Here is a 13242-nt window from a genome sequence, read left to right as displayed (position 1 = left end):
TCACAGACACTCCTGGGAAAGGCTGACACAGATTCTCCAGCTGTGCAGCTTTACCCAGACTATATGGTAGTAATTACTGGCACCACCCCAGTTAATAATATCAGCTATTAAAAGGCCCTTAAAAGAGTGTCCAATTATGTGCAATATTAATATCCAATGGTAATGTGACTATACAGTCTAAGGCTTATTGGAGGGGCTTAGACAGTAAACTCTATAAATATATAATGTACTCTAAAGCATACTTCATCTCTACACAAAGCAGCCACAGGTAGAAGGTTTTAAAAATATTTAATAATAAATAATTAAAACACAAGACAAATCTACTACACCACAAAGATATCCAAGAGTTCACAAATCACACAAACTTAAAATAATATCGTAGGAAAGATCTGATTACACAGAAAAATACTTAATCTAACTTTCTAATCTTTAGCTAATCTTAACAGAAAACACAGTGCTTCAATCCTACTTACATACATAAAGAGCATAAGCAGTGCTTGTAAGTTAGACGTCCAAAATCAAAATGCTCCCGGTCTCTTGTGAGAAATAGTATTTAAACATTACTATTATACAACAACCCCCCATTAATATTCCAAAATGTGCACGCTGATCAGTCAGCATGCATGTTGTAAATCAGACTTATACTAATGGAAAAAGGTCCGGTCGCCCGGACTTTTTCCATTAGTACAAGTCTTTTTTTACACACTGTTTCCCTCTGTTGCTTTTTTAAAGCTGTATCACTATGTTAAACTCCTTTAACATTGTGAGACAGTTTGTAAAAAGCAACGGAGATCTTGCTTTCTCCGTTCCTTTTTTTTAAAACTGTCTCGCTATGCTAAATGGGTTTAACATAGCGAGACAGCTTTAAAAAAGCAACATAGATTCTCTGTTGCTTTTTATAAAGCTGTCTCGCTATGTTAAACTCCTTTAACATAGCGAGACAGTTCGTAGAAAGCAACGGAGATCTTCCTTTCTCCTTTTTTCTGCCCACAGCTCTGATGTACTGCGTAAGCATACGCATGCGCAGTACATCAGAACTGCCAGAGAATACCAGACAGTTGCGGAAGGGAAGCAAGGAGGAGGCATTATACAATGCCATTACTTAAACAAAGTAATTTTTTTTTCTTAAATAATGTCATTGTATAATAGCAATAACCCACTTCTGGGTGTGGGTAATGCTGGATTTACCAACGGTTGTCTCTGTTTGGCCACTCGGGCTTCGCCCTTGTGACCAAACCACACCAACCATGGGTAAATCCAGCATTACCCACACCCAGGCGTGGGTTTATTGCTATAACAAATATGTCTCTAAGGCCCTCCCAAAATTACATCATTTTTGACACTTAGGTTTTCCCAGTATTCATATTGCATCATCTTAACACCTGGTCTGAGTTCTCAGGCCACAAACTGCATTATTTAGCAATCTAAAACCTGCACAGAAACTTACAACAATAGAAGACATTTCACATGTACATACTAACAGAAACTAAAGCAATAAAGCACCTTCCACATCTAAATTCTAGTCATAAACTTTAGCCTTAAAACATGAAATCTTTATCTAGCCGCCCTCGGGCCGAATTCTAACATGAAAGGATACAACATGCTTCACTGGGCCAGTAGAGTGCAATGTTGTCACATATTGTGCAGTTCCATATTTTACAGTGCTTTCTTACATTTAAAAACATAAGCCTGTATTTTACATTTATTTATACAGTTGATAGAATTATATATTACATTCTATTTGACTAGGCTGGCAGCCTTTGCCCATATCTCCCCAATCGTCACATTATGTTTTAACCTTGTCCCATTCCACAATTAACCCGAGAGGTGGAGACTTGAAAAATAAACTGGAGAAGAGGAACGCTATCTGGCAGTTTAAATTAAATGCACAGAATTACCCTGGTATCAACAATGAAAATCTCCCTCCAACCATTTTTAAATAATAAAAGATCACATATTTTAATAAGAACATACATTTTTTTATACAGTTAACATATTCCATATTATTTTTAAATAAATGCTAAGGTATTCTTTGGTGCTATTTGGACTCCTATTAAAAAATTATGAGTAATGATATTTATTAAGCTAGTTCTTTTTTAATGGGTAAGTTCTTTTTTTGTGTGTACTGTCCCTTTAAACTTTGAGTTGGGTTAATTATGGAATGGCTTTTACTATTTAAGTATGCTTTTAATTTAACATGGTGAAGTCTGATGAAGTCCTGAGTTTTGGAGGATGAAAGCGCTTAATTCACATTGTTTAATAAATGGTTTTGGTTTTAATAATTCCCGGGTTGTAATCACATTATGATTTGTAGATCTTAACCTCAAAGTTTCTCTCTCTTTTTTTATACAGATCTGCAACAAAATCAAGAAATCCTTTAAAAACAGAGGTACTGAGTCAGATTTCCATTTTGTACTTGTAACTTTTCTTGACACAATTAAAATACTCCAAATCACAGTCTATTGTTTATTTACTACAATGGGTATATTGTTTATTTACTATAACAGTTATTCTTGTTAACTGACTTAAAAATTAATATCATTCCAGTAATTTCTCACAATTATAGAATATGTACAAACAATCTGCCTTAACAGATTTTTTTACATATCTTGAAGTACATTGCATTAGTTTTATTAAACTCTGAAATTCTATCTGGAATAATAAAAACTCTATGTTGGTATTTCCACATAAAAATCTTCCAGTGCAGACTGGGCGATGTTTGACTATAGATTTTAAATTAGACATTTTTTTCATCTATTAAATCATTCAAATTACTAACTTCTCAATATTTCCAGTAATTCTTAAATATATTTACTATTACTAATTATAATTAGTGTATACACTTTTGATTCATTGCCAGAGATCTCCCCTTTGATAATACAACTAAAATATTTATAACATTTTGGAATCATTTTTTTTTCATTTAGTCTAGAAAAAAAAATTTTCTAAAATTAAGTTTACTAATAATGTCTGAGAAATATATAGCTAGCTTTTATTTACTACTTTTAGCAGAGATCTGACAACACTTTTATCTATAAAGAAGTATATCAGAATAAAATATCTTTAGTGTCCCCATACTGGAAAGATTATGGCTTTCTAAGAAGCTGTAAAGACGATAGCAAAGAGCAACAATTTCCATTTTTTCATTACTGAAGTTCTATAAATATCATTTCTAAAAGTCCTCAGTGTCTGTATGCAGATACAGTCCAATTTTACATTTAAATCTCAATGTATAATCACTTTGAGTAACCATATAAATAGATTAATGATTTTAATTTGTTCAGAACAGATTTACATATATCTTTATGAATATTTTTCCATTGCTTATATAGTTAGAATCTAGAGAATCCAGCCATTGCGTAATCATACTAAGAACTGCTGCTAGTGCATACGACTCCAAATATGGATCTTATTCTTCCACATTCCCACTACCAGGAAAGCATTAAAAAAAGCAATATTTATTCCATTTTTCTTAATAAAGATTTTCCTTGTACTTTGAAATGGAATAAATACAAAATTACTGGTAATGAGTACTAACCTCTCTTCAAAAGTAAAACAATCTCATCCCACTGTTTAATAGAGTTATATCCTCAATTTGTTTTAAAAAAATGACTTGACTGATATCAACTTGAACTGTAATTTCCAAGTATTTAATCTTTTCTTTATCCTAATTAAACTTATATTTGTTTTTAATGTAAATTTCAATTGCTGATTAAAACAGATCGATTATTAAATGTTATTAGTGACATCTGTCAAAATAAATCTATGTCTAACTCATACACAGATTTGTATCTTCTACTGTTAACATTACATCAACAAAAAACTGAATTTTAGTGTAAATATGATCACATCTTAAAATCTTAATTTTCTTTTCTTTTAGTCTAATAATATTAAGAAACATTAAAAGGGACAATAACCTTGTTTTGCTTCTTTATGTAAATTAAATATCTGAGAAACATGCATACTTATTTTGATATAGGCTTTAAATCTATACGTTTCTGATAATATTAACAAAGTAATTTGGAAATCCAAAAGTTTAATTAGAGTTTTAAATAAATAATCACAATCAATCAATAAAATGCTCTCTCTATATCTAAGCAAATTAATGTTTCTTGTTTTGCTTTTTTTAGTAAATCCAGGACAGTTATCACCCCTTTCACATTATCAAAAGTTAATCTATTAATAATGAAACTCGTCTGATCTTTGCCAATAACTGTATCAATAACATCCTTCAGTTTGCTAGAAAACACAGATGCAAACATTTTATAGTTGACATTAAATAAAGAAACAGGTCTATCAGAGGAGACCAAATTTCTCTTTTTTCCCTAAAACAAATACAGGAGATATAGACGGATATTTCAGGAAGGTAGAATTAAATTACAGGTTTGAACTAAAAGATAAGCTTCACTTAATAACCCAATTATATTAGGAGGTAAACGTTTACATAATTCTGCATTTAAACCATAAAGACCTGGCACTTTTCCATTTTTATATTTTTAACAGCTTCTCTTTTTCTGCTAGTGACATTGGTTTGCTTATTATTATTTGATATCGGTTAATTTTACAGTAATATGCTTTCCCAAATATCTCCTTAATACAGTATCTAGTGGAGAATTGTTTTTTACTCAAATGTGCATGACACATTTTAAAATCTTCAGTATCAGAAGTCTTTTGTTAAGAATTTATTAAATTGTTGAGATTTTTTTTCTATCAGCTAATCTATGTTATTTTTAGGGGAAGCAGCATAATATTTAAATCTTATGTTTTAATACATCATGCACTCTTGTTTGCACACCATTACTTCATAGTTCCTTTAGTGCCAGTAAAATGAGAAATAAATTTGTAAACATTTTTATGAAATCATACAAATTACATACATCTAAGAAATACCATTTCAAAGCCTTTAACCAAAGAATACAGTTCTTACCACTGAACATAAAAATGTATGCGATATTTGACATTCAGTTAAGAATGCCGATAATAGTGAAGCTTTCCTATGCATATTTGACTAAACTGCAAAGAACTCATATATGTTATAGCCCAAATGCATCAACACTATCCTGTTTATGTACAAACTTAAAATAAAGCAGCTGAAACCAGTTTAGAGTTACAATTCCATTATCTCACACTTCTACGTTGCTCTGTACATTCGATCACAAGGCATACATGCATAAACATGCAAACCCTGACCTTCTTGCATTATTTTTCTCCTGACATGACTGCAAGTGGAAACAGCTTAAGATTTTGTCCCACAAAACATTGGTGGGGCAGTTTTCAATTACGTTAAGTACATCTGAAACGGAATAACTCAACTCCTAAACTGCTAAAACTGTTAATTTTGGGAGGATAAAATGAAACAAAAGCAGACACCACTAAAATCTTTCAATGGGCAAATACAGTTTACATAATTCATTTAAACCATACACTTCGAAATAACCACTTTACCTTGTTTAATACAAATCAAAGAGGGAAGAGAAGGAGAAAAAAGCTACATAAAATCAAGTCAGTGCAAACTTTAGCTAAGTATTAAACAAAGTTATTTAAATAAAATATATACATACATTGCACCATTCATTTCAAGTGACTAGATAAAGTACTATCAAGCAAAAACTACAAAACTTAACTCCTTATTAAGTTATAGCAAACTATATCACAGCAATAAGGTGACTGGAAAGTATGAATACACTAACTGCTTAGTAAGAATATGTTATACTACAATAAACAAGTACAGTTAAAAAAAGAAAGAAAACATGGTAAACAAAATGTAATGCATTTTACTTAGGTACTTGTTCCTCTCCTTCCCCTCAACTTATTACTCCAACTATAAAAAACAACTAAAGCAAAATAATAAAATAATACATTAAAAATATTTTAATTACTATTGTGAAACTAAAATATGATATTCTTAAAAGCATTATGGTTAAGATAAATAGCATATAAGAACAAAATCAAATGCTGAATATTACTGTGAAGTATAATAATGCCATCAGAGAAAAATGTTATTTATTTTTAGGTTTCTTTTTTCTCAACTTTTGCAGCAGTTTTCTAAGTACTTATTTCACTCTACTTTTTAAGGGATACTGCATTCCAATTCATTTCTTCTGTAATTTGTTCTTCTGAGTAAACAGTTACTTCCTCAAATATTTTAAATCTTACAAGTAAATTAAGTTAATTCTAGCAGGAAACATCAAGTTTGTTTTAATGCCATTTTTTAAGTTCTTTTTAAAGAAGACATCAAATCTTTCTTTTGTTCCTTACTTTTGTGAAACAGTCATTGTCAAACCAAACTGTATTTTCTCCAATTGTGATAGGAGGGGAACACCATGCAGATTTTAACATCTGATCCTTTTCTAAGCTAAGCATAAATTTAACTAACAGAACGTGGAAGAGCATTTCCTTTCCAAAAAGGCATTGTCAGGGGTCTATGGGCTCTCTCTATTCCAAAAGATAAAGCTTCTGGTAAATTTAAGTTCTAATGAAGCCATGTCTTTAGACAGTTAATTAAATTATCCCCCTCATATTTTTCTTGTATGCCACAAATTCTTGTATTGTTTCTTCTCGTTCTATTCTCCACGTCATCTCCTTTATCCATAAACCAACTGTTTTGCTTCAATAAAAATTCTGTATGTGACTCACCCTCATTTATTCTTCCATCTTGATCATTTACTGCTTTTCCATATTATTTTGTGTAATTCGTTGTGTAACTAAATTTTCCAGATCTATTTGTTTTTACAGTCTTCTTTGAATTTGTCCATTTCTAGTTCAGTTTATCTATTTTAGCTAGTACAGCGTGCATGCTTCACATTGACTGGATCTCTTTTTTCATGCTGGTATTCTATATACAGTTTTTGAGTAATTCATCCTGAAGTTTTCTCACTGCTGAAATATTAGATATAATTTTAACAGGAAAATTCAATGAACAGATAAAAAATGATATACATCATCTTACTTCTCTAACGAAAAATATGAAAACTGTCATTACTGTCAGAATACTGCTTTAAAATTACAGAGCCTTCACCAAAAGCTGCACTCAATACGCCATCTTGGCCACGTCCCCTCACGCCCTACAGGTCTTCAAAATAAATGCATAATGAAGACTACAGATGCGGTTCAAGGTTTCATGACAGTGTTTACTGAGCAAAAAAAATTTTTTTGGGGGGGGTGCAAATCTAAACCCCAAATGGAAAAAAAAAAACAACAATATTCTGTTCATCTGCATAACCAAAGTCAAACAGCAATATATACACACATGCAAATATCAAGACAATAATAAACAGGTATACAACACAATATGATAAATGCAGCAAAGGGTAGAGGACACAGGGGCATGCATAAAGGGGAATATCCAAGCAAGGACAAAGTGCAGACAACACAGCAAAACAATCAGGGGACTAAATTGCTCTAGGGCGATGCATAGTTTTAATGGTGACCTTACCACGCTGCAATGGGACTGTGACAAAGACAAAAAGGAGACATATAATTAAATTAAAAAAAAAAAAAAAAACACCACAAAAATGAGATCAAGCAAAATCCAGAAAAAAAATAAAACTTGAAAAAAACAATCAGTGACAAAAAGTACAGTTCTGTACCTACCATAAATGTAGATGTTTGAGTGTATACACTGCTGCAGTCATTACACTTGGGTTATCCTGCCGTCAGGTGGTCCCGCAGTCGGCCCGAGTTCCAAAGTCTTGGTCTGGCGTCGGTTGCTGTCGCTTCTTCCCTGACGTCAGTGCGCCAGGGGGTATACAAGATGCAGCAGAGCCATTTTCTTCAGTTTTTCTTGCCCCAGATGTCAGGTGCCCCCAAAAAGGTAGGCAATGTAAATTGCTAATAAACACACATAAGAAAAGCAATCAAAAACTTTCAGTTACCAGCAAATACTCCCCACAGGTAGCAAAGGGTAGAAGGCTTGGGTAAGTACCAGCAAGTAAGAGGGGAAGGAGGGAGGGTAACCTAGACTGCAGCAGTGTATACACTCGAACATCTACATTTATGGCAGGTACAAAACTGTACTATGTTCACCGTGTTACACTGTTGCAGTCATTACACGTGGGTAGAATCCCAAAGCTGAGGTAGGGTGGCTGGTTCTATAAGGCATTAGGGGTGGCTATAAGGCCCTGCAGGACTGCAGTGGCAAAGCCAGCTCTGGATTTAGAGTAAAGAGGCAGATGGTAATGCTTGGTGAAGGTATGTAAAGAACTCCAAGTTGCTGCTTCCAAAATGTCCTTGGTAGGTACTCCTCTGAGGTAGGCAGTTGAAGTGGCTGTTGCCCTGGTGGAATGAGACCTAATGCTGTTAGGTGCAGTTTTCCCATGGTGTGTATAGCAGAAACGTATACAATGCCCTATCCATTTTGAAATGGTCTGTTTTGAAATGGCTTTTCCCTGTGTTCCTGCAGCATATGCTACAAACAATTGCTCAGTTTTCCTGAAAGCTTTTGTTTTGTCCAAGCAGAACTGCCTGTGTATGTCCAAGGAATGCAGTAGTCTCTCCCCATTATTCTGTGGATTTGGATAAAAAGTTGGCAACTTAGAGCCACACTTGATACCACCTTTGGCATGAAAGTAGGGTTTGTTCTTAAACACGCCCTGTCTTGGTGGAAAATGATGAAAGGTTCCACTGCCATTAGTGCCTGTAATTCTGAAACTCTTCGTGCTGAGGTTATTGCCAGGAGCAGAGCAGTTTTCCAAGAGGCATATTTTAAGTCTGCTGAGTTAGCTGGCTCAAAAGGAGGTAAAGTTAATTTTTCCAAGATGAAGTTGAGGTCCCAAGTTGGAGTTGGTGCTCTATGGGGCGGTCTTATGTTTTTAGCCCCTCTGAGTTACTGTTTTAGCAAAGGATGAGAAAAAATTTGGGGATCTGTCTTGTAATGAGCAGAGATGGCAGAGGCATGGATCTTAATGGATGAAAAGGAGAGGCCTTTGTCCAGCATCTCAGTTAAGTATTGTAGTATCTGAGGAATATTTGGGACAAGAGGGTCAAGGCTGTGAGCCTGGTTCCAGGCACAAAATCTCTTCCATTTATCCGAATAGGCTTTCCTGGTGCTAGGCCTTCTGGTCTCCAGAATGACATCTATAACAGCTTTGGAGAGAGGCATTGTTTGCTTGACTAAGGAATCTGCCATGCAGCCAGGTTTAAAGTCTTGAGCTAGCCGTGAAGTATCTGATTGTTTTGCTGAGTCAGAAGTTGTGGGATTTGAGGCAAAATCCATGGTGGACCTTGTGCTAAGTTCTTTAAGATTGGGTACCAGTGCTGGCCTGGCCAGTCTGGGGCAATCAGGATAATCTTTGGCTTTTCTTGTCTGGCTTTTATGAGTACCTTTGAAAGGAGAGGCAGTGGTTGGAAAGCGTATACTTGTAGGTTTTTCTAGCCGAATGAGAGGGCATCCACTTTCCATACTTGTGGGTGGTAAGTCCTTGTGCAAAATTTCTGTAGCTGGTAATTCATTGGGGATGCGAACAGATCTATGTCCGGGCTCCACCATTTTTGTGTTATCATCCTGAACATTTGTGGATGTAATTTCCACTCGTGCGGATCCATGATGTTTCTGCTTAAGTCGTCTGCCAGTGTGTTTTTCTCTCCTGACAGGAATTGTGCTTGCAGATGAACTTGATAGGTTTTAGCTGTGTTCCACAAGGTCATGGCTTGCCTGCAGAGGGGATATGAATGAGTGCCCCCTTGCCTGTTTATGTAACACATAACTGTGGTGTTGTCCGTCTTTAATAATAATTGTCCTGGATGCAGAAGGTCCTTGAAAGCTATAAGGGCATTTTGTACAGCTAGCATCTCTTTTTGATTGATGTGAAGATGCCTTTGTTCTGCGGGCCACTTGCCCTGAATACATTTTCCTGCCATGTGTGCTCCCCAGGCATAATCCGAAGCATCTATTGTCAGTGTTTGCCTGGCTGTGGGTTGAGTGAAAGGCTGTACCTTGTTGAGGTGACAGACTTGAGCCCACCATCGAAACTCCTGTTGAAGGCAAAGAATAAGTGGTATTACTGTTTCCAAACAGCCAGACACTCTTTAGGTACCATTGTAGTTTCCTCATATGCAGTTTGGCATATGGAATTAGTAGTATGCAAGATGCCATGTAACCCAAGGCCTGCAGAATTTTTCTTGACGGGAGTTGGGATTTTGTTGCCATCAATTGGAAATATTGAGTCAGTTGTCCTTGCTTGTCTGGTGTGACATAAGCCATCTGGGCATTGTATTTAAGCTGGCACCCAGGAATATTATCTCTTGTGAGGGCACTAGTTTTGATTTCTTTTCGTTTACTGTGTACTCTAGGCAAATTAGCAGTCTTTTTACAAACGCTAGATGCTCTAGAAGAATGTCATTGCTCTCTGCTTGAATAAGGCAGTCATCCAAGCATGGGTAAATTTGAATTCCTTTTTTCTGCAAAATGCAATTACTGGTGCCAGGCATTTTGTAAAGACCCTGGGCGCAGTAGATAAGCCAAAGAGCAGTGCAGAGAATTGGTAATGCCTTGAACATGCTAAGAATCTGAGGTATCTTCTGCAATTTTGTCTGATAGGGACATGCAGGTATGCCTCCTTGAGGTCCAAATATACGAGCCAAGCTTTCTTGCCCAGCATGGGAAGAAGCTGCTGTAGTGTCAACATTTTGAATTTTGGAACATCCAGGTAAGTATCTAGAGAATAAAGATCCAGAATGGGCCTCCAGGCTTTGTCCTTTCTAGGAACCAGAAATAGTCTTGAGTAAAATCCTTGTCCTTGCTCCTGTGTTGGTACCTTTTGAATATCTCTCATGTCCACATGAGTGCTGTAATTTGCCTTTGAGCCTCTGCCCATTGATTTGGTGGCAGATTTGGCATTCCTTTTAACCTTGGCAGTGTGAAAGTGGAACCTGTAACCTTGAGACACAATATTGAGAACCCATTTGTCTTTGGTGATCATATGCCAATTGTGACTGAAAAGTGCCAGTTTTCCCCCCAAGGGGGCTGCCAAGAGAGAGATGTTTGGCAGCTGTAGTGGGAAGTCATTAGCAGCTGTAGTGGGAAGTCATTGGGGCTGTTTTTTATAAGGTTGAGGCCTGTCTTCCCCTTCTTTCTGGGTTGATGCACCCCATTGTCGAGGTCTGTAAGAACCTTGTGGTTGACCTCTGCCTCTTGGACGTCTGTATCTGCCCCTTTGAGGTCTGTCTGAAACTGGAAAGGACCAATTCTTTGTTGGCCAATTTCTGCTAAATCGAGGAGGCTGAACCTGTAAGAAATCCTTCATCGTTTGCATAGATTTTGCTTTATCCTCCATTTTCTTTAATACCTCTTCTGCTTTAACTCCAAATAAAACATCCTGCTGCAAAGGTGCATCCAATAATTTTGCTTTAACATGATCTGGTAAAGTTTGCTCTTTTAACCAAGCATGTCTCCTAATGACAGACCCTGTAACTGCTGCTCTACAGGAGGCCTCTAATTAATTAAAACCACATTGCAAAGTATGTTTTTCCACTTGTTCAGCTGCATGCAATAAATCCTGCATTTCCTCATAATTAGGAAGATCTAAATTTGGAAGCATTTTTTGTTTCAACTGAGACATCAAATATTGCTGATATTTAAGCATGTAAAACTGGCAATTTAAGGCCCTCATTGCTAAAGTTGCAGATGTATACACTTTCTTCCTCCATCTGTCTAATGCTCTGGAATCTCTGTCAGATGGGACTGCTGGATTTTTTGCTGTAGAGGCCTTTACCCCTTTGGGACCCTGGGAAATAGTTTCAGGGTCAGCAACAGGGCTTTTATAAAGGAATTTGTTTGAGTCAGGGACTCTGTAGTATCTGTCTGACTTAACTGGAGCAGGAGGTAAAGAATCAGGAATTAAACTGGATTCAGAATACACATCATCCACAATATCTAACACTGGCGGAATAGCAAGGGGTCTGTGTTGAGGTAATAAAAGAAAATCTCTGAGCCTTTTCTTGGATTCTGAATAATCCTGGCCCTCCCAATGGAAATGCTCCCGCATGGTATGTAAGGCTTCCCCAAAGGAGTAGTCCTCTGGTGGAGAGGCTGAAGGAATTGATTCCTCAGCATCAGAATCCTCATAAGGGGGTAAAGAGTATCCTAGGTCTGAGGAGGAATCTGAGGAGATGGACACCTGGTCGGATGAGTCATAATCTGCATCCTGTCTAGGCTTTTATAAGGAGGAGGGTGGGACCCCCTGATCAGAGTAATTAAGTCTTCGGCCATTTTGAGCATCTGTTTCTTAGGCATGGAGGCCTGTCCTGGTGAAGGCTGAAGTTGTTTCTTTGGTTTAGATTTAGCAGCAGATTTAATGGTTAACTGAGTAGGCCTGAAAACACCCTCTGAAGCTGCGGGTTGTTCAGCTACTCCGGAGCCCTCTGAAGGGTTAGTCTCGGTAGGCCATAAGTCTGGTGTATCCGAAGGCCCAGCCATCTCCACGTGGGAGTCAGAGGCGGCTTGTGGTTCCAAAGAAGCGGTCGTCAGGGGCTGCAAAGGCACCTCGCTGAAAAACGGAGAACCGGCGACTGGCCTAGAAGAGGTTTCGTTGTCAGTTTTGGGCCTCGGATGCATGTCCTTGTCTTTACGTTTTTTGTGTAACCCGGTCGCCGGTTGTTCCGACGGCATGGTGTAATTGAATTTTCTGCCAAAATAATGTCGGGCAAAATCAAACCGACGTTTAATAGTGCGCTTGTTAAACATAGCACAAAACCCACAACCTGTGACATCGTGGTCTGGGCCTAGGCATGGGATACAATAGGAAAGGAAATCCTTATGAGGTATTTGCTTCCCACAAGAAATACAATTAACTTTTACTGACATCGGTCTGAGGCAAGAAAAAGTTTCCCCAACGGGGTACTTAGCTTTGTAGAAGACTTCGGTTCTGGATTCGGAATGAAAATCTCAGGAGTCGGCTGACCGGCACTTGCAAACTGCTTTTGCTTCGGGCACCGCGCAGCAAGAAAGACTGAAGAAAATGGCATCAGCTGCATCTTGTATACCCCTGGCGCACTGACGTCAGGGAAGAAGCGACAGCAACCGACGTCAGACCAAGACTTTGGAACTCGGGCCGAATGCGGGACCGCCTGATGGCAGGATAACCCAAGTGTAATGACTGCAGCAGTGTAACACTATGAACATCTACATAACGTCAAACTGAAATCAATCACAAAGAAAGGATACAGCACAAAAAATGCTGGCACCACTGTCCTCCTCCTCTGAGCAGTTTCAAACATACACAGAAAATGAGAGGCTAAAACATG

The 13242-nt window shown here is 37.1% G+C and overlaps 1 protein-coding gene across 7 annotated transcripts in view; it reads right to left on the bottom strand.

Annotated features, from left to right (window-relative positions):
• Positions 1-13242, bottom strand: part of ARHGEF11 (Rho guanine nucleotide exchange factor 11) — a 4318379-nt gene that overhangs the window by 3826675 nt on the left and 478462 nt on the right. For 5 of the 7 annotated variants that reach the window (XM_044059020.1, XM_044059026.1, XM_044059025.1 and 2 more), the window contains one exon: positions 7436-7450. The exons of the other annotated variants lie outside the window; for them this stretch is intronic. In XM_044059020.1, the coding sequence (XP_043914955.1) occupies positions 7436-7450 (15 nt within the window). The remainder of the gene's footprint in view (positions 1-7435; positions 7451-13242) is intronic. 7 annotated transcript variants of the gene reach the window in all.

This window comes from Protopterus annectens, chromosome 17.part0 (genome assembly GCF_019279795.1).
Source record: "Protopterus annectens isolate FY-2018-M chromosome 17.part0, PAN1.0, whole genome shotgun sequence".
Classification (NCBI taxonomy): domain Eukaryota; kingdom Metazoa; phylum Chordata; order Ceratodontiformes; family Protopteridae; genus Protopterus; species Protopterus annectens.
This window is presented reverse-complemented; position numbering and strand designations above follow the sequence as displayed.